The sequence below is a fragment of the Hylobates moloch genome, unplaced genomic scaffold (genome assembly GCF_009828535.3).
Source record: "Hylobates moloch isolate HMO894 unplaced genomic scaffold, HMol_V3 SCAFFOLD_8, whole genome shotgun sequence".
Taxonomy (NCBI): domain Eukaryota; kingdom Metazoa; phylum Chordata; class Mammalia; order Primates; family Hylobatidae; genus Hylobates; species Hylobates moloch.
In genome coordinates, this window is record NW_026652283.1 from 105,488,750 (window position 1) to 105,507,194 (window position 18,445).

At 41.7% G+C, this 18,445-nt stretch overlaps 2 protein-coding genes and 1 pseudogene across 7 annotated transcripts in view; 2 read left to right on the plus strand and 1 right to left on the minus strand.

The window, feature by feature from the left end:
* Window positions 1–2,998, plus strand: part of NKIRAS1 (NFKB inhibitor interacting Ras like 1) — a 27,694-nt gene extending 24,696 nt beyond the window's left edge. For all 5 annotated transcript variants that reach the window (XM_058443177.1, XM_058443175.1, XM_058443176.1 and 2 more), the window contains one exon: window positions 1,938–2,998. In XM_058443177.1, coding sequence (XP_058299160.1) covers window positions 1,938–2,176 — 239 coding nt within the window. In that variant the 3' untranslated portion in view covers window positions 2,177–2,998. The remainder of the gene's footprint in view (window positions 1–1,937) is intronic.
* A 962-nt stretch (window positions 2,999–3,960) lies between these two features.
* Window positions 3,961–18,445, minus strand: part of LOC116473742 (ubiquitin-conjugating enzyme E2 E1) — an 83,342-nt gene continuing 68,857 nt past the window's right edge. The window contains exons 4-6 of one of the 2 annotated variants that reach the window (XM_032162296.2): window positions 7,592–7,724; window positions 5,991–6,138; window positions 3,961–4,754 (exon numbers count right to left, since the gene is read on the minus strand). In XM_032162296.2, the coding sequence (XP_032018187.1) occupies window positions 4,657–4,754; window positions 5,991–6,138; window positions 7,592–7,724 (379 nt within the window). In that variant the 3' untranslated portion in view covers window positions 3,961–4,656. The other variant, XM_058443174.1, reaches the window with a different exon arrangement.
* On the plus strand, window positions 15,628–16,859 carry LOC116473897 (ADP-ribosylation factor-like protein 4A; annotated as a pseudogene).

Genomic DNA, 18,445 nt, shown 5'->3' on the forward strand with positions numbered 1-18,445 from the left:
CAGCACTTTGCGGAGCTGAGGCAGGAGGATTGCTTCAAGCAAGGAGTTTGAGACCAGTTCCAGGAATAAAGTAAGATCCCATCTCTAAAAATTAAAAAAAATAGCTGGCAGGCTGAGGAGGAGGATCAGGATCACTTAAGCCAAGAAGCTCAAGGCTGCAACCAGCTGTGATCAAGCCATTGCACTCCATCCTGGGTGATGCAGAGAGAGAGAGACCCTGTCTCTTTAAAAAAACAAACAAAAAAAACAAGGTCTAGGATATGACCACGGGAGTGGTGAATGGCTAAGGATGATGAGACCATTGGAGAAGTCAAAGAATAAGAGACCAGGTTACTGGAAGCAGCATCTACGTGGCCAGTGAAATCACTAAGAATTATGACCAGAGTAACGGCGAGGGCAGGTTGACCATGAGTCAGCTCTGTGATGAGGAGCATTTGGGGGGCCGGCCTGGGGTTAGCAGGTACAACAGACTGATAGCATCAGCTTTCTGCAGGGGTTTTAGAGAAGGACACCATTGGAAGTAGCACTGAGGGACAAGGAGGACGTCTTACCCCGACCTTGTGGTAGTGGTAGGAGGGGAGTGATAGGGGAAGCAGGACTGCAAGGCAACTAGGAAAGGTGAAGGAACATTCAAAGCAGAGGTGGAGGACGCAGAGGTGGAGGATGCAGTGGGGGTGAGTCTTGCTGAATTCTAAGGGGTAAAGTGAACGAGTTTCTGCAGTTGGGAGGAGAGGGAGATGGAGGTCACAGTAGGGGAGATACATGAAGATGAAAGTCTGGGTGATGAAGAATGACAGGAGGGCTTGAAAGATGAGGTAGAATACGTGATTCCCCTAGAAAACCGGAGCTCTGGGCCCACTTTCATCCTGCCAGCAAGGTATGGCCTTACCTGGAGCACAGGGAGCTCAAGCTCAACGTACAGACAGGAAGGCAGACTAGCGGTTCCAAGATCTGATGAGTTCACTGCTGCTCATCAGAGAGGCCTTCTTTGACAGTTCTTTCTGCCCATCGTCTACTCACATCTTGTGTAATCTTTATGGGCACTATCTGAAAATCTGGTTTGGGGTCTCTTCTCTTCCCCCTGAGCTTTGACTGCTGTATTCTGGTCACCTTTAGTGTCTCGTGTATACTAAGCATTCGTGTCAAATGTTCCTATTGGCACATGCTTTTTTTTGTTTTTTGGCCCATACATTTAACAGATACTTAGCAGTCATCTTTTTAGTATTATGAGTAATGTGAACACAACAATTCCTGTTCTCATGGATACAGAACTCCCGCAGCTCCATTTGTCTTATTTTGAAGTACTGTGTTGCAAATCTCTCATACATCAAGTGTAGCCAAACTGAAATGCAGACTCATTGAAACCAGTCTGTATCCTAGATGCCAATTTCTCAAGTCCATCTTGCATTCATACCTGAGCAAACTACAGAGCATCTGCATTTTTTTTTTTTTTTTTTTGGAGATGGAGTCTTGCGCAGTCACCCAGGCTGGAGTGCAGTGCAGTGGTGCCATCTTGGCTTACTGCAACTTCTGCCTCCCGGGTTCCAGCGATTCTCCTGCCTCAGCCTCCCAAGTAGAGGGGACTACAGGCGCATGCCACCATGCCTGGCTAATTTCTTTATTTTCAGTAGAGATGGGGTTGCACCATGTTGGCCAGGGTGGTCTCGAACTCCTGACCTCAAGAGATCCACGAGCCTTGGCCTCCCAAAGTGCTGGGAATGTAGGCATGAGCCACCACGCCCTGCCGAGCATCTGCGTTTTTAACAAAAATGCATTAAGGAGTAAGGTGAAATCCTAATATCCAGTCACATTTGAGAATCAGTTTAATGAAGCAGGTTTGTTAAGTGGAACAATTTTCCTTATGTCTCCATTTTGCCCAGGAACTGATGTTGGCAAAGTACTAGAATGATCTTTTCAATCTGTTTTCTTTCAGGTAGCAATTGTTGTATTAGGAAACAAAATCGACCTTTCTGAGCAGAGACAAGTGGACGCTGAAGTGGCACAGCAGTGGGCAAAAAGTGAGAAAGTAAGACTGTGGGAGGTGACTGTTACAGATCGGAAAACTCTGATTGAACCATTCACTTTATTAGCCAGTAAACTTTCTCAACCCCAGAGCAAATCAAGCTTTCCTTTGCCTGGGAGGAAAAACAAAGGGAACTCTAGTTCTGAGAACTAAAAATCAGTAATTCCACAATTGTATGTTGAATAGTGATTGCCTTTAAGTGTCTGTGAACATGGAGTAATATTACTATTTAAAACAGGCCATTTATATCTACATTTGGTCCTTAGGAAAATTCCTAAGGAAGTCATTTAATGCACTTTAGATGTTAAAAGAATTTGGGCTAAGGTTATTATTGCCTGATATGAAATAATATATTCTTATTCTCACTGTTTGAAACCTGTGTTTGAAATTAGCACCTTTGTTATTTATGTTGTACTTGTGAAAACAGTAGAATAGTTTGAATAGTTATGCAAATACACCTATGTGTAACTTCCCCCCAACCCCAAGCTGTTTCGGAAGGTATCATAATCACTCTGTGTAACATTATGCAAACTTCTAAGCCCAAACATGACTTTGTTTTTAAAAAGTTCATTAATCTAATGTCTAGGATTATAAAACAACATTTTTTGTGTCTAAATTGGACCCAAAACACTGAACGGTTTGGGGTAGTAAGCTAAATTTCATCTTGTGGAGATTTTGCTAAACAGACTAAGACCCATGATTTAGCTTTGCTCAAATTAGAATGTTCAGCATGAGTTGAGGTACCAGGTAGTGTAAGTAGGTTCATCATCACATTCTAAGGCCATTTTTTCCTCAGCCAGACCCCTGTTGATAGACCAGATACTTGAGGGCAAACTGTTTGCTCCTCCTCTTGAAAATGCTTAGGCACTTAAGGACAATAAAGCTGTATTTTCTGGAAGGAAGACTGTATCTTCTGGAATAGTTTTCTAGGAAACTAGTCATATACAATAAAAGTATCAAAAATATTGGACTCTAGATGATCTAACTTAGATGTCTGAGTTTGTGTTGTTTCTCTAAAGATTTTGGCAAGACTCGAGCAATGTGGCTGACTAACTTTATTAATTTAAAAGGTAGGAAGTAAGCTACGTAGTGGTTTCACCTGTGAAATAACTACTTTGAAATGTAAAATAAGCTATTCAGCAAAGAACATATTAAAACCAAGTAATTTGTAACATCTTAAATGGAATACTTTTTTCATGAGCTCTAGTGAAGAACTACATATAAAAGACAATACTTACAAATAGCCTATTGCTGCTACAGTATAATTCTTCAAAATTTCTCATCATAAATTCATTTTTTGGTCAAAAAATTACCACTCAGACACTAACTCACCCCTTACCCTTTTCCCCCAGTTATTGAATATTAATCTAGCTTCCCTCCCCATGCATGTTACATAGATGGACAAATGCTTTCATAATGATTTTTAAATAAGTACCTTCCAGTTTGCTTTGTTTCCTACTAATGCAACTTAGTCTATATTAGTGCAAACAGTTACCAATTCTTTTTAAATTCTGTAATGAATGTATGTGTATCTGGATGAGTTTCTCTGAAAGAGACAGACATACAGAAACAGAACTGCTGGGTCATGACATGTGCATACTTAGGTACTGCCAAAATGCCCCCTAAGGCAGTGTACCAATTTATCCATGACGGAACCCATTTCCATGTACTTGCTACTACAGCATCTGCAAATTAGAAAATGCTTTTAACAAGATGCAGTAGGGTTCGTCTTTGAAGCCTAAATGGGGTAGATTATTTAACCTTTTCTAGGATACCTCATCTACAGCTGTGTCAAGTACAGATCCTAATATAGGTAAATAATACCTACTAAATATGCATTATTTTTAGCTTGTTTTAGAAGCAGATACCTATCGATTTCAGAAGAATCTGCAAACGGCAACCAAAAGGCAAAAGAAAAGTAAATGAACACAGCAGTATTAGGTGGTTTTTAATATGGTTTATTAGCACAGTAACAAATGCAGACTTAAGTAGTCCACAACATATAACCAATCCACTGAGCAACTCCTATTCCACGCCTTACAGTTAACAGCTTAAGGTATTTCACTACAGGTTTTCACAAGTCCTGATTCAGACCTTTTTTAAAGTAGATTGGCATATAAAATAAAACGCATTACTCATCTCCTATATGGTGTTTTATAGCCACGTGTCCATTTTATATATATGAGATGACAGTCTCTAAAAACTCTGTTAAATATCAGTGTTCCCTTCCAAGAAGGGAAAACAAATTCCAATTTTGTTTTAAACAAAAAGTATGTAGTCTTAGAGGGACTTTACATAAATGGCCATGTGTGTAACCTGTACAAAATTAAGCTGTTTTAAATTTACAGACTACAAGCAACTGAGCCCAAATGTCTAAATGTACATTCTTTTCTGTACTACATTTCAGCTAATATTGCAGAACTAATGACAATTTTAAAAGTTGCTATTACCAATTCTGTCTACTGTAGCAAGATACCTTAAGTTACAACAAAATCTTAGGAAATAAGACTGAATAATATCTGTTATAGAAATACCCTACTCTTTACCAACTCCCACCCTCCCTGACCCCTTCAAAATCATAAGCAGCTCTCTTCTGTGACAGACAAATAATGTAAGAATTGTGAAACCCCAATTTATGTAGCGTATCTCTTGGTCCACTGTCTGGCCATTCTGTCATGTTCTGCTCTGTTGGTCATATACTGAGTGGCAATACTTCCCACCAAGGGGTCGGCTGGAAGAAAAGAATGTAGATTACTTTGGAGAAAGGAAAAGAACATTTTAAACTTTAGCAAATAGTGACAGCTTGGGTAGATATGTACAACAAAGTATGTGTGATCAAACCCATCTTCGAAACACCACTCCACCATGCTGGATATTTTTCCATCAAAATTTCAAAACACATAACGTGGCGGGGGGAAGAGGGAATGCTCAGGCTTTAGTGTAGTGGTCTGTCTTTATCTTAGTTCGTTCCATTTTTCTCCCAACAAACAACACTCGATTGGAGTTTCTTTACTTTTATGTGTTAGGCTGAGTTCAGTAGAGACTGAAACGGTCAAGGCTCCAGACTACAATGAACATCCAGCTGTGTTCATGTGACCCTTAGCTCAATGTCACCAGTTACGGCACTGTGAATACTGTGAAGTCTTCGGGGCTGTTGCAGTGCAACACTGTTTACCTTTACGCTGGTTAAAGAGCCAGGATGCCAGGCAAAACCTGGACCTCCAATTAAGTATAGTATTTCTCTGAATCTTAGGATCTTTAATAAATTTATATTTGGTTTACCTAGAAAATAAAATAAATATATGTGTGTGTGTATATATATATATATTTTTTGAGACAGGGTCTCGCTTTGCCACCCAGGTTGGAATGCAGTGCAGTGGCATGCTCATGGCTCACTGCAGCCTTGACCTTCTGGGTTCAAACAATCCTGCCACCTCAGCCACCCTAGTAGCTGTGACTACAGAAAAATATTTTTTAAATGAAATGAAGTCCCAAAAACGTCACAATTCAATAGTCACTAAGTATTTAACAACTACCATTTTCAAAATTGAGTGCCATCTCAGTGACCAGCTATGGGGCACATGCTCACTGAACCCCACAGGCACAGGTGAGGCTTGCCAGGCAGATGACTCGACATTTAGAAGTGTATAATTTGTTTTATAAGAACTATATGGGAAATTAAGCAACAGGAAAAAAAAAAAAGAAAAATTGAAACTGTAAAAGCCCAAGGCAAACTTACGTCAGTCTTCAGTTTAAAATACCTTGTTGCTAGAATATACCGATTAATGAAGTTGTGTGTCTCAACTAGTAGACTGAACTTCTCTTAAAACTTTCTTTTGAAAACCAGATTAGTTTTTATATTCACAAAGTTGTGCAGAAAAATTAGTTTTGTCCTTTGAAAGCTTTTGGAAACAAGTATTTTTCAGGTGAGGAAGAATAAAACAAGGTAAAGAATTATGAACCTTACCAGGATTACAGTCTGTAAGAAGTGAGCAGATAGAAAGGAGGACTTTAGAAATGGTTAGTGCTGGACTCCAATTATCTTTCAATATGTCCAAGCAAATAACACCTTGACTGTTAATATTACAATGATAGATTCTTGTCCGAAATGTAACCTAAAAAAAAGTGACAATTATTTAAACAGTAAACAAACTTTTTACTAAATATTCAACCGAATGACCGTAATTAGAAAAAAAAAACAAAAAAACAAAAAAATAACTCCCAGATAGGTAGTTTTTAAGAAGGTGAATAAAAGCAGTTTTAATTAAAGCTGTCAAGAAGATAGACTTAATTTGATTAGAAAGTGTTCTTTGATACCATCTCAGGGACTCTGTCAATTTCATTTAAAATGTTATGTCCACTGATGGTAAGTTCAGTACTTCCTAATTTCATCTTTAGCAATTTTAAATCTTTTAAATATTAACATTTCCAAGTTTGAATAGCTAATTGTTTGCTGACCTCTTGTGTTAGCTGGTAGTACTACAGTGCCTCAAAGTAAGCTTTAAAATACTGAGAATCATAAATATCTCTTAAAAACTGAAGTGAAACATAATGGGTACATAAAGATAATTAAACAACATACTTAGCAAACAATGACTACACCCAAAAGCCTGAGCAAAATTTGAAGAGAAGTCTATTTCTGCTTTTTTTCTGACCGTTATATCAGGTCCCATAGACATCCTGTCTACCTACATCACAGAATTTACTATTATATAATCGAGTGTCCATGGATGCAGAGCCAGTAATGGGCAAGGACCACAGCAGAACACAAGTCACATGAACAGGTGTTATTTGGGTCTCTTAATTTTTATTTGTGAAATATACCAAAACACAAAGTAAAAATTACCTGTAATTTTACCAATTTTTTTAAAAAGTGACTTTCAATTACTTCTTGTTGCTGCAATTGTACTTTTATCTGGCAGTCTACCTAATCCCCAAGACGGGGTTTTCTTTCTGACTGAATGAGAATCACAGATTGAATACAAGAGATGGGTGACTTGGGCAATCCTCACCTGTCCTAGAAAGAAAACTGAGGCCTGGAGGTAAGGAATTGAACAAGACCAAAACATGACAGGGAGCAGAACGGAATCCAAAGCTTTGGTAAGAGATTCTGATTCTCTAGTTGTTTGACCCCCTGACCTGCCCTGCCTTTTTTGGGGGTCTCGCTTTGTTGCCCAGACTGGACTCAAACTCTTGGGCTCAAACAATCCTCCGAAGTAGCTGGACTACAGGTGCACACCACTGCACCTGGCTTGACACCCTTTTTAACTGTTCAAAAACCTTTCTCTATGGGCTGGAAAATAGGGGATTAATTCTAGGTTGCTGACAATATTACTATAAATAGCACAATTTTAAGCACCATCAAACAAAGCACTTACTCCTAGAATGGTCTCTGCCAGATAAGGCAAAATCAACCTAAAGAAGTGTTTTGTATATGTTAAAATACTCAGATCTATTAAGGACATAAGATAAATCTAGTTTCGGTGATTAAAAATTAAATTTAGAAAAATCTCAACAGTTGTCTCTTGTGGGAATTAGTAAATTTGAGCATACAGGGAGATTTCTTACCTTTGGAGGCTTGAAGGGATATTCTGGTGTAAAAGTGATATCGAGAAAGAATACACCACCCTCATACACGGATCCTGGAGGCCCTAGAATGGTTGATCTCCATTCATAGATGTTATCGCCTTTGGGACCAGCACTGTGAATAATACATCAACAAATAAGCAGATGGTGGCACTATCCCAATTTTTACAGTGTATTAAAGATGAAAAGATTACCTCTCTCCTCTCTTTTGTTTACTGTGTGGATTCTCTTTACAAAATAAGTACAGAAACGGATGCAGAACTGCAACAAACCCATAGCCATTGGTCAAGTAAACTGGATGATAAAAGAACGTTAAAACCATTCTAAGCCTATCTAGCTGTGAATAAGCAGGAAACTTTCCTCATTTCTCAAAACTCTCCTTGACACGTAGGAAAGTGTAAACAATACTTAAAATGAGAAATGCATCTCAGCACCTAGAAGCTAAATAAATGACAAATGAGAGCAGTTTTTGCTCACAGCTACATCACTTATGACCATTTTAAGCACAGAAGTTTCATTTTCTGACCCACTAACTGGCTCTTCCTTGCTCTTCTATCTCCATAATCTCACCTTAAAAAGAATCTAATAGATGGCCATATTTTTACATTATAAACCATGTTAGGTGGGAGAAGGAGAATGGTAAGTATCCAGTTACAGGTTATTCAATTTTCATTTCAATGTGTATTCTATAATTGGGTTCTCTAAATACTAATACTTGAGACATTCCTCCAACCCTGTTAGCTGTTATCATAAATCACTGTTTCATACACTTGGGTACATAATTTGGCCACAATACCATTCTAAAGCATTGTGCTGGCTTCTAGAGTGCCATCGCACCCAACAAAACTACTCTTTTAAATAAATGTATGATGAGAATTGGATTTATTCACTCACTTACTGAATGCCCATGTACTAGGCAGAGGATTAAATGTCAGGGGTTTTGATACTGAACAAGACAAACTCCTTCAAGATGCCCTCTGCTAACTGGTTACAAAGTCTGATGCCTTCATTTAAGAGACAGAAGAGATGAAGAGGGAGGGAATAAAAAGCCTACCCATGGGCCTATACTTTGCCCAAACCCATCACAGGTTTTTCTTTTGGTCTGAAATTTGGTGTGAGAGATGCAACAGGTTACGGGAATGAGCTTATTACAAAGGAAAAGCAGAGAATACAAGTTGGGGAAGAAAACATGACATGGCAAAAAAGGAGGGAGAAAGTATGGGCAGCCGAATAGCGGGTTATGGGAAGAACAGGGCCCAAACTGGCCAAGAGGCAGAAAGAGCTTGGACACTTGTCTACCTCACAGGAATGTTTTCAGAATTAAGTGAAAGAAGGAAACTGTAGAGCAACACACCCATGGGTATCTCTCATTAAACGGCAGTGATCACCATTATTATTATTTAATATCTCTTTGTGATGGATATTACCAAAAACTATTAAAAACTTGTTTTATTTTTTATTTTTGAAACAGGGTCTTGATCTGCCACCCAGGCTGGAATGCAGTGAGTGGCATGATCTGGGGTCACTGTAGCCTTGACTTCTAGGCGCAAGTGATCCTCTCACCTTAGCCACCTGAGTAGCTGAGACTACAGGCATGCACCACCACACCTGGCTCATGTTTTCTATTTAATTTGTATAGATGGGGGTCTCACTATGTTGCCCAGGCTGGTCTTGAACTCCTGGGCTCAAGCAATCCTCCTACCTCAGCCTCCCAGAGTGCTGGGATTATAAGTGTAAGCCACCAAAATGTTTGTTTTAGATATAGAGTTTTGTGTTTGTTTGTTTTTTAAGGCGGAGTTTTGCTCTTGTTGCCCAGGCTGGAGTGCAATGGCACCATCTCGGCTCACTGCAACCTCCGCCTTCTGGGTTCAAGCGATTCTCCTGCCTCAGCCTCCTGAGTAACTGGGATTACAGGCATGCGCCATTATGCCTGGCTAATTTTGTATTTTTAGTAGAGATGGGTTTTCACCATGTTGGTCAGGCTGGTCTTGAACTCCCGACCTCAGGTGATCCGCCCGCCTCAGCCTCCCAAAGTGCTGGGATTATAGGCGTGAGCCATCGCACCCGGCCAGAGATTTTAAAACATTGTCTACACCATGAAGTCATACTTTGTGTTTAAAAAAGATGACTTCATACTTTTACATGATATCTGATGGCAATTTTCACAAGGTGGAATGTAGGGAGAGCTCTTAATCAGCCCTCTCCCTCTGGAAACAGGCAGTAACTTCTCCAGTGAAATGATATTACCATTATTGCTTCATTTCCTGAGGTTAGAACCGGTTCTTGGTCATCATAAGTTTGCCTACCTGCCTACATGTTTGCATCCCCTCGAAACTTTCATGTTGAAATCCTAATCCTCAATGTGACGGTATTAGGAGGTGGTGCCTTTGAAGGTATTGGGTTAGGGGGTAGAAATCCTCATGAAAAGGATTAGTGTTCTTAAAGAGGACCTCAAAAGCTCTCTAACTTTTCTCTACCATGAGGATACAGCAAGAAGACAGTTGTCTGGAAACCAAGAAATGCATCCTCACCAGACCTGAAGCTGCCAGCACCTTGATCTCATATTTCTAGCCTCCAGAACTATGAGAAATAAACTTCTGTTGTTTATAAGCCATCCAATTTATGGCACTTTGTTATAGCAAACTGAAGAAACTCTAGAGACACAGGCTGATACAGCTATGACACCTGGAGTGCAGTTAATGAAAAGTGGACTATATATGAAAATAACACTAATATAGGGGTTGCAGATAAAGAGGAATGCTCTTTTATCTAGTTTATGGTAAACACTTAAAGGCAAAAGCCTACTCTAAAATCTTTTTACAGATGAGGAACCAAGGCCAAGAGTTCTTTCAGAGAAGCCAGGCTCTCTAAAATCCAGTACTGACAATATTCCAAGCTGCCTCCTAAAAAAACACTAGAGCTCAGGAGTCGTACTGTTCATGTTCAACTTGGTAGTGCTACTAAGAAACCCACCTAGAAAAAAACAAAAGTGAGGGCAGTCTAGGCCCTAGAGGTGACATGTTGGCATGGGCCCAATTCTGCTGGTCCTTTAGTATACAAAAAAGACGAAGGTTTACCAGTATGTCACTACATGCAAATTTATGGATTGTACAGAAAATTGGTGGTTCCCAAATTTCACTGTGTATCAAAATAATCGATGGAACTTTAAAGATTAAAGATTTCTAGACCCCACCCCAGGCCCGATGATTTAGAATATCTAGAGGGGGACCCAAGAATCTATATATTTAAGTGCCCCACCCACAACCATGACCTTTAAGCAGGTAGTTTGCATTTGGGAACCACTGCTACAGGTTACTAGTGAGACAACCAGTTAGGAGCATAAGCTTGAACATTTTACAGTTTGTCACCTGTGATAGCTTATCACCTGTGATATAACCAGAAATCCAATTAAGACTGCTCTCTCTCTGTAATCTGCTTGCAGTTTAGGTGTTAATTTTTTTGAAAGTTCAGAAAAAAGTAGAGAAAACAGAAAAGTTAAGGAATCAAGTACAAACAATTACATAATGACAAAAAACGTATTATACTTGTATTAAACTTCAAAACTGGAGAATAAAGGTGGATAATATGAAAATAATTAAATGCTAAGTGAAATAATATCAAACGTAGTTGACCCTCAAGAAAATTCAATAGTGAGGGATCCCTAACCTGTGGGCCCTCAGGAATTACTGTGAATGGTCTGAGAATCCACTGGAACAGACCAAGCATTGTTACCTGAGTATCAAACTTTTTTTTTTTTTTTTTGAGATGGAGTTTTGCTCTGTCACCCAGGTTGGAGTGCAGTGGCGTGATCTCAGCTCACTGCAACCTCCCCCTCGTGGGTTCAAGCGATTCTCCTGCCTCAGCCTCCAGAGCAGCTGGGACTACAGGCACACGCCGCCATGCCCAGCTAATTTTTGTATTTTTAGTAGAGCTGGCGTTTCACCATATTCGCTAGACCAGTCTCAAACTCCTGACCTTGTGATCCAACCGCCTCAGCCTACCAAAGTGCTGGGATTACAGGTGTGAGCCACCATGCTCGGCCCTGAATATCAAGCTTTAGATAGTCACTTAAAGCTGCTACTGGATGAATTCAGGTAGCTTTTTATCATGTGTACTTTCTTAGACAATAAAACAGAAAAATTCTGATACAGGGGCCTACAATTTTATTTTTTTCCTAAGTTCTCATTGGAAAAGTTAGGATCTGCTGGTCTACGCAGTGGGCAGGCAGTCCCATCCCCAGAGGTGGAGGACAATGTTAATTAACTCTCAGAAGGCCAGTGTCAGAAGAACAGGGAATAAGAGCAGCTTTACTTGAGGCTGTTCAAACATCCCACCTATTTCTCGATAAAATGACTGACCAGGTTTGCCCTCAGGTCACCTAAGTACACCCTTTAATAATCTCCTGTCTCCTCCAGAAGATACTTTTGGTTCCACAACAAGAAATACAACTTTAATTTTAAATACTGGTTGAAGTGTACCATAGAATGGTATGTAATTTAAATTATTAATCCAAATGGTTAGAGTATGGAAAATCCCAAATTGGGAAAAGGGGGGTTGAAATTAAGAAAGATGGTGAGAGATGACAGCATGCTGGCAGCCCTCGCTCACTCTTGGTGCCTCCTCAGCCTTGGTGCCCACTTGGCTGCGCTTGAGGAGCCCTTCAGCCCCCTGCTGCATTGTGGGAGCCCCTCTCTGTGCTGGCTGAGGCTGGAGCCGGCTCCCTCTGTTTGCAGGGAGGTGTGGAGGGAGAGGCGCGGGTGGAACCGGGGCTGTGCGTGGTGCTCACCGGCCAGCGAGAGTTCTGGGTGGGCGCGGGCTTGGCGGCCCCACACTCCGAGTGGCCAGCTGGTGCCACTGGCCCCAGGCAGTGAGGGGCTTAACACCCCAGCCAGCAGCTGCGGAGGGTGTGCCTGGTCCCCCAGCAGTGCCAGCCTGCCAGCACCAGGCTCGAATTCTCGCTGGGCCTCAGCTGCCTCCCCGTGGGGCAGGGCTCAGGACCTGCAGCCCGCCAGGCCCAAGCCTCCCCTCTGCCCCCACAGTGGGCTCCCGCAGTGGGCTTCCGCGTGGCCCGAGCCTCCCCGATGGGGACCACTCCCTGCTCTGTGGCTCCCAGTCCCATCGACTGCCCAAGGGTTGAGGAGTGCGGGCACACAGTGTGGGACTGGTGGGCAGCTCTGCCCACAGCCCCAGCGCAGGATCCACTAGGCGAAGCCAACTGGGCTCCTGAGTTGAGCGGGACTTGGAGAACTTTTACGTCTAGCTAGAGGATTGTAAATGCACCAATCAGCATTCTGTGTCTAGCTAAAGATTTGTAAACGCACCGATCAGTGCTCTGTGTCTAGCTAATCTAGTGGGGACTCAGAGAACCTTTATGTCTAGCTAAAGGATTGTAAAGACACCAATCAGCACCTTCTGTCTAGCTCAAGGTTTGTAAATGCACCAATCAGTGCTCTGTGTCCAGCTAATCTAGTGGGGACTTGGAGAACTTTTGTGTCTAGCTCAGGGATTGTAAACGCACCAATCAACACCCTGTCAAAACAGACCAATCAACTCTAAAACAGACCAATCAGCTCTCTGTAAAATGAACCAATCAGTAAGATGTGGGTGGGGCCAATAAGGGAATAAAAGCAGGCTTCCCGAGCCAGTAGTAGCAACCCGCTGAGGTCCCCTGCCACACTGTGGAAGCTTTGTTCTTTCACTCCTTGCAATAAATCTTGCTGCTGCTCACTCTTTGGGTCCGCACTGCCTTTATGAGCCGTAACACTCATCGCGAAGGTCTGCAGCTTCACTCCTAAGGCCAGCGAGACCACAAACCCACCACAAGGAATGAACAACTCCGGACAGGAGGAACAAACAACTCCAGATGTGCTGCCTTAAAAGCTGTAACACCGCAAAGGTCTGCAGCTTCACTCCTGAAGCCAGCGAGACCACGAACCCACCAGAAGGAACTCTGAACACGTCCGAACATCAGAAGGAACAAACTCCGGACACACCATCTTTAAGAACTGTTAACACTCAACCGTGAGGGTCTGCGGCTTCATTCTTGAAGTCAGTGAGACCAAGAACCCACCAATTCCAGACACAATGGGAGCAAAAAAGTACATTTCATAATTTTGCATTAAGTCTACCCTGTCTTCACCTGAGCACTTATTTTAATTGGGATTCTCTAAACTGGGTTACCTCAGTTTTGTGTAATATGATTTTTTAAAACCAGCCAACCAAAGTATCATGGGGGTTACAGAAATAAGTATAAGACTGTGCCTCTTTAAAAAAGCCCACTTATCCCTGTTTGAAGACACTGAAATTTAACTGTGATTAGAACCTTTGCATGAGAGGATGTAACTGAGAAAGTGAAGAGACCATGCCTATACCTTTCACATTTTCCTACACAGAGGTTTAGGGTTTATTTGTAACTAAAAGCACTTTTCAAAATATAAGCAGAATACATACAAGGCAAGAAGAAAAAAAGATAACAGTTTTTTCTTCTAATCAAAATAAATATCACTCTGATATAGATTTTAAGAAAAATGAGTCATTTCTACTTTAACACAATATTTTCTTCTTTCTATAAAGGATTCTGACTTCATAAAGGTATGTAAACAATAGGAGCAGGGATGGCCATGAGCCACGATACTTCTGTCATACAGGAAGCTGTGTCTGTTGGCTGATAGGAAACTCTCCATTGAATAAACGCAATTAACAAGGACTCACTTCTGACAGCTTTTCCTACAATCCTGGAGACATTTTCTCTCTAATGACCACTGGACAGCGTGGCTACATATCTTATGCCTCAATATTATACTGATAAGTATACAAAGTAAAACACTATCAACTGGTAGTAACCTTTGCTTTACACATATACAGTCTTAAACAGCATCTGCACAGTATAAACTGTACTACAAATCATTTGAGGTATTAACAAACCAACTGTCAAAAGACTGTCATTAGCACAGTCTTACTAGAATCTGTTGTGTTCCCTGGACTGACTTAAAATCTTCCAGGGTAACTCCACAAAGTAACATTCATGTTTTCTTTTTGTTTTAAAATCATGTTTTTGTGAGTCTTTCCCCATTCCCATTCTCAGTACAAACTCATTACAGACTACTCTGCTGTTCTTCCATTTCAATGGTCAGAAACCAAATCTGCATTTCAATTTTCAAATGACATTATTGATTTCTTTTAAAGGACATCCTGAAGCAAAGTGAAATTTAGGATTTTTTTGAGTCACAGTCTCGCTGTGTCACCCAGGCTGGAGCACAGTGTGTGATCTCGGCTCACAGTAGTCTTGACTTCCTGGGCTCAAGTGATTCTCCCACCTCAGCCTCCCTAGTAGCTGGGACTAAAGGCAAATGCCACCATGCCCAGCTAATTTTTTAAAAATTTTATTCATTATTATTTTTAAGACAGAGCTTCACTCGTGTCGCCCAGGCTGGGGTGCAGTGGTGCCATCTTGGCTCACTGCAACCTCTGCCTCCCAGGTTCAAGCAATTCTCCTGCCTCAACCTCCTGAGTAGCTGGGATTACAGGCATCCGCCACCACACCCAGCTAATTTTTGTATTTTTAGTAGAGATGGGGTTTCACCATGTTGGCCAGGCTGGTCTCGAAATCCTGACCTCAGGTGATCTGCCCGCCTCAGCCTCCCAAAGTGCTGGGATTACAGGCGTGAGCCGCCATGCTCAGTCTAATTTTTACATTTTTCATAGAGACACGCTCTCACCAGGTTGCATAGGCTGGTCTCAAATTCTTGGGCTCAAGTGATCCTCCCACCTGGGCCTCCCAAAGTGCTGAGATTCACAGGTGTGAGCCACTGTGCCTGGCCAGAATCAATTTTTTAAAAGTATCTTTCTATCAAATGAATTTTTACATTTTTTATTGGGAGAGAGGACCCTTGCCTATAAACACATAAACCATAATTCAGATATTATTCTAGGCATAATTTTAGAAGGCTTAGTTATCTGCTGTCATACCCTAGAAAAAAAGTGAGAAGATGAGAGGCTGGGAAGATAGGAAGATAAGCATGCTAGAAACAGACTTGCGCACTGCTGGGCGAGCACTGTTAGAGCAGCCAGGCACACAGCACCCACCTGGTGCCCTGTCGTCTGCTGTGGCCCAGGCCTCCCTGGTGCCCATGGACAGGTATCAGAGCACCTCCCCAGATGCTAGGACAGACGCTGAGTGAAGAGAAGGGAAGGATGGTTAGTCTTATAGCTGGATCACCTAAGAAGAGAAGTTCTAAAGCAAGAAGAAAGCATTTCAATTTGGGACATGTATTTGCAGTGGGAAATTGGGAAATGGACTATCAGACCAGACTTCTATCCTGTCCAGTCGGCCTTCATTTCAGTCTTTCCACACTGTTTTTCCGGGTTTGTACTGTGCTAGAAAGACAACTGTCTTATACAGGCTGCAGCTCATGAATTTGTAAATACTGTACCTACCAAAAGATTTAACACTGAGAAAATTAAGGTAACCTTGGGAAATTCTAAAACAGTCCCTTTCCACTTCTGGGATGTAGGTGTTTAGGACAAAGTAAGGCCACTGTGGAAGTCATATGCCAGATGCACAGATGGCATTGTATTTGTTGTGGACTCTGTAGATGTGGAAGGATGGAAGAAACTAAAACTTAACTTCATAAAATAACTAGGATATAGAAAACCAAGCAGTCCCTCTACTTATAGTTGCTAACAACAAGACTTCAGGAACTCATTCTCTCAGGAATTGATACATTGTTGGCAAGGGGTGAACTGAGCTCATCAAGTCCTTGCCATTTGCAGCTTACCTGTGCAATCATAGGAGATGGACTAAAGCAGCAGTCCACAACCTTTTCTGCACCAGGGGCTGCTTTTGTGGAAGACAGTTTTTCCACAGATGGGGGATGGGGGGGGCGTGGGATGGTTTGGGACGATTCAAGTGCATTGCATTTATTGTGCACTCTATTTCTATTAGTATTACATTGTGATATAGAATGAAATAATTATACAACTCACCATAATGTAGAATCAGTGGGGAGCCCCTGAGCTTGTTTTCCTGCAACTAGACAGTCCCATGTGGGGGTGATGGATGACAGTAGCAGATCATCAGGCATTAGATTCTCATAAGGAGCACGCAACCTAGATCCCTCACGTGAGCAGTTCACAATAGGGTTTGTGCGTTCCTATGAGAACCTAATGCCATTGCTGATCTGATGTGACAGGAGGCGGAGCTCAGGCAGTAATGCAAGCCACGGGCAGTGGCTGTAAATACAGATGGAGCTTGGCTCAGCTGGCTGGCCTGCCCACCCACTGCTCAGTTATGCGCGTGGTTCCTAATGGGCCAGGGACCAGTGCGGGGTCTGTGGCCCAGGCATTGGGGAACCCTGGACTAAAGGAAGGACTTGAGACAACTACATGATAATAATTAAAAGAAGAAAAAGTTGTGGCAACAGAAAAAGAAATGATGACTATCGCTACCTTTTAATCTGTGGGGAGTAGGTTTTCTCTGGTCTGATTTTGACAAATGCAATGTGTCTACAGCCTGGTTTGCCTGTCTGCCCTCCTGGGTGCTACTGAAGCTTTGTTTTGTTGAATAATCAGATGCCCAACTCTGTTCCCTTGTGGAAGATGAGTAAATGCAGTGCTTCTTAAAGTGGTCTCTTCTCCCTACCCCACAAATCTTTTGGTACTACCATTTGGGGAAGCCAAGCAAGGATAGTAAATTGACCAGAACACAGTTGTGACATTTGACCTCAAGTTAGTGAAATAAAACTTTAGAGAGTAGGGGGGAGAAAAAGAGACATGCAGACAGCAGCAGGAAGTAAGAATGAAGAAAGGGGCAGAGGCAGGGGCAGGGTAGCAACAGTGCCAGCGTATTTCAAAAAAGGGCAGAGGCTTGGGATCAACTGAAGTAGAAACTCAGTTCTACCTATTTAAAAATCTCAAGTAATTCCTGATATTACCTCATAGTGCAATGACTAATGTTTCGTAAAAATAAAGAACTGGCACTTGGAATAAGCTTTATCATCATCCTCAGAAAGCCAGATGTGGCACAGACTGCTTATTAGCTACTGCATGCCTATTCTCCTTTTGTCTGTGGAAGCTTCTTGATAAGCTTCTATGTCACTTATATAAAGTACATCATTCATATCACAAAGCCCCCCAAACACCCATGTTTCAACAGTAGCCTTAGAGCAGTGGTTCTCAACTGGAAGTAATTTTGCCTCCTACCCCACCCCCTGACGTTTGGCAATGCTTGCAGTCATTCTGAATGTCACAAATGGGAGGGAGGTGCTAATGGCATCTGGTGGATAGAGGCCAGGGATGCTGCTCAACATCCTACAATGCACCAGACAGCCCCCACAAAGAATGATCTCAGCCTAAAATGTCAATAGTGCCAAGGTTGAGAAACCCTGCCTTAGAGAAAATCTGCTCAAGGTTAAACTAGTAAAGGGAAGAGCTTCGATCTGAATCCCAGCTGCTAGACTCCAATGCCCAGTCTTACTTTATTTTTCTGTGCCTGGTACACCAAAAAAGGATCAATATATATGGTTGCTGTTGTTATTATTAAAAGTTAATTTGCATATACCCTGAATGTTCTGTAGACTGATATTCAAAGTGCCGCCTTTGGACACGCAACATCAGCATCCATCCCCTGGGAGTCTGTTAGAAATGCAGACATCAGACTCTACCTCAGACCCAATCAATGTGCATGTTAACAAATGATTCTTATGCACATTAAAGTTTGAGAAGCCAGCTATAGAGGATTATTAAGAGCAATGAATACCAACTGTTTTTTTTTTTTTTTTTTTGAGACAGTGTCTCACTCTGTTGCTTAAGCTGGAGTGCAGTGGCTCGATCACAGCT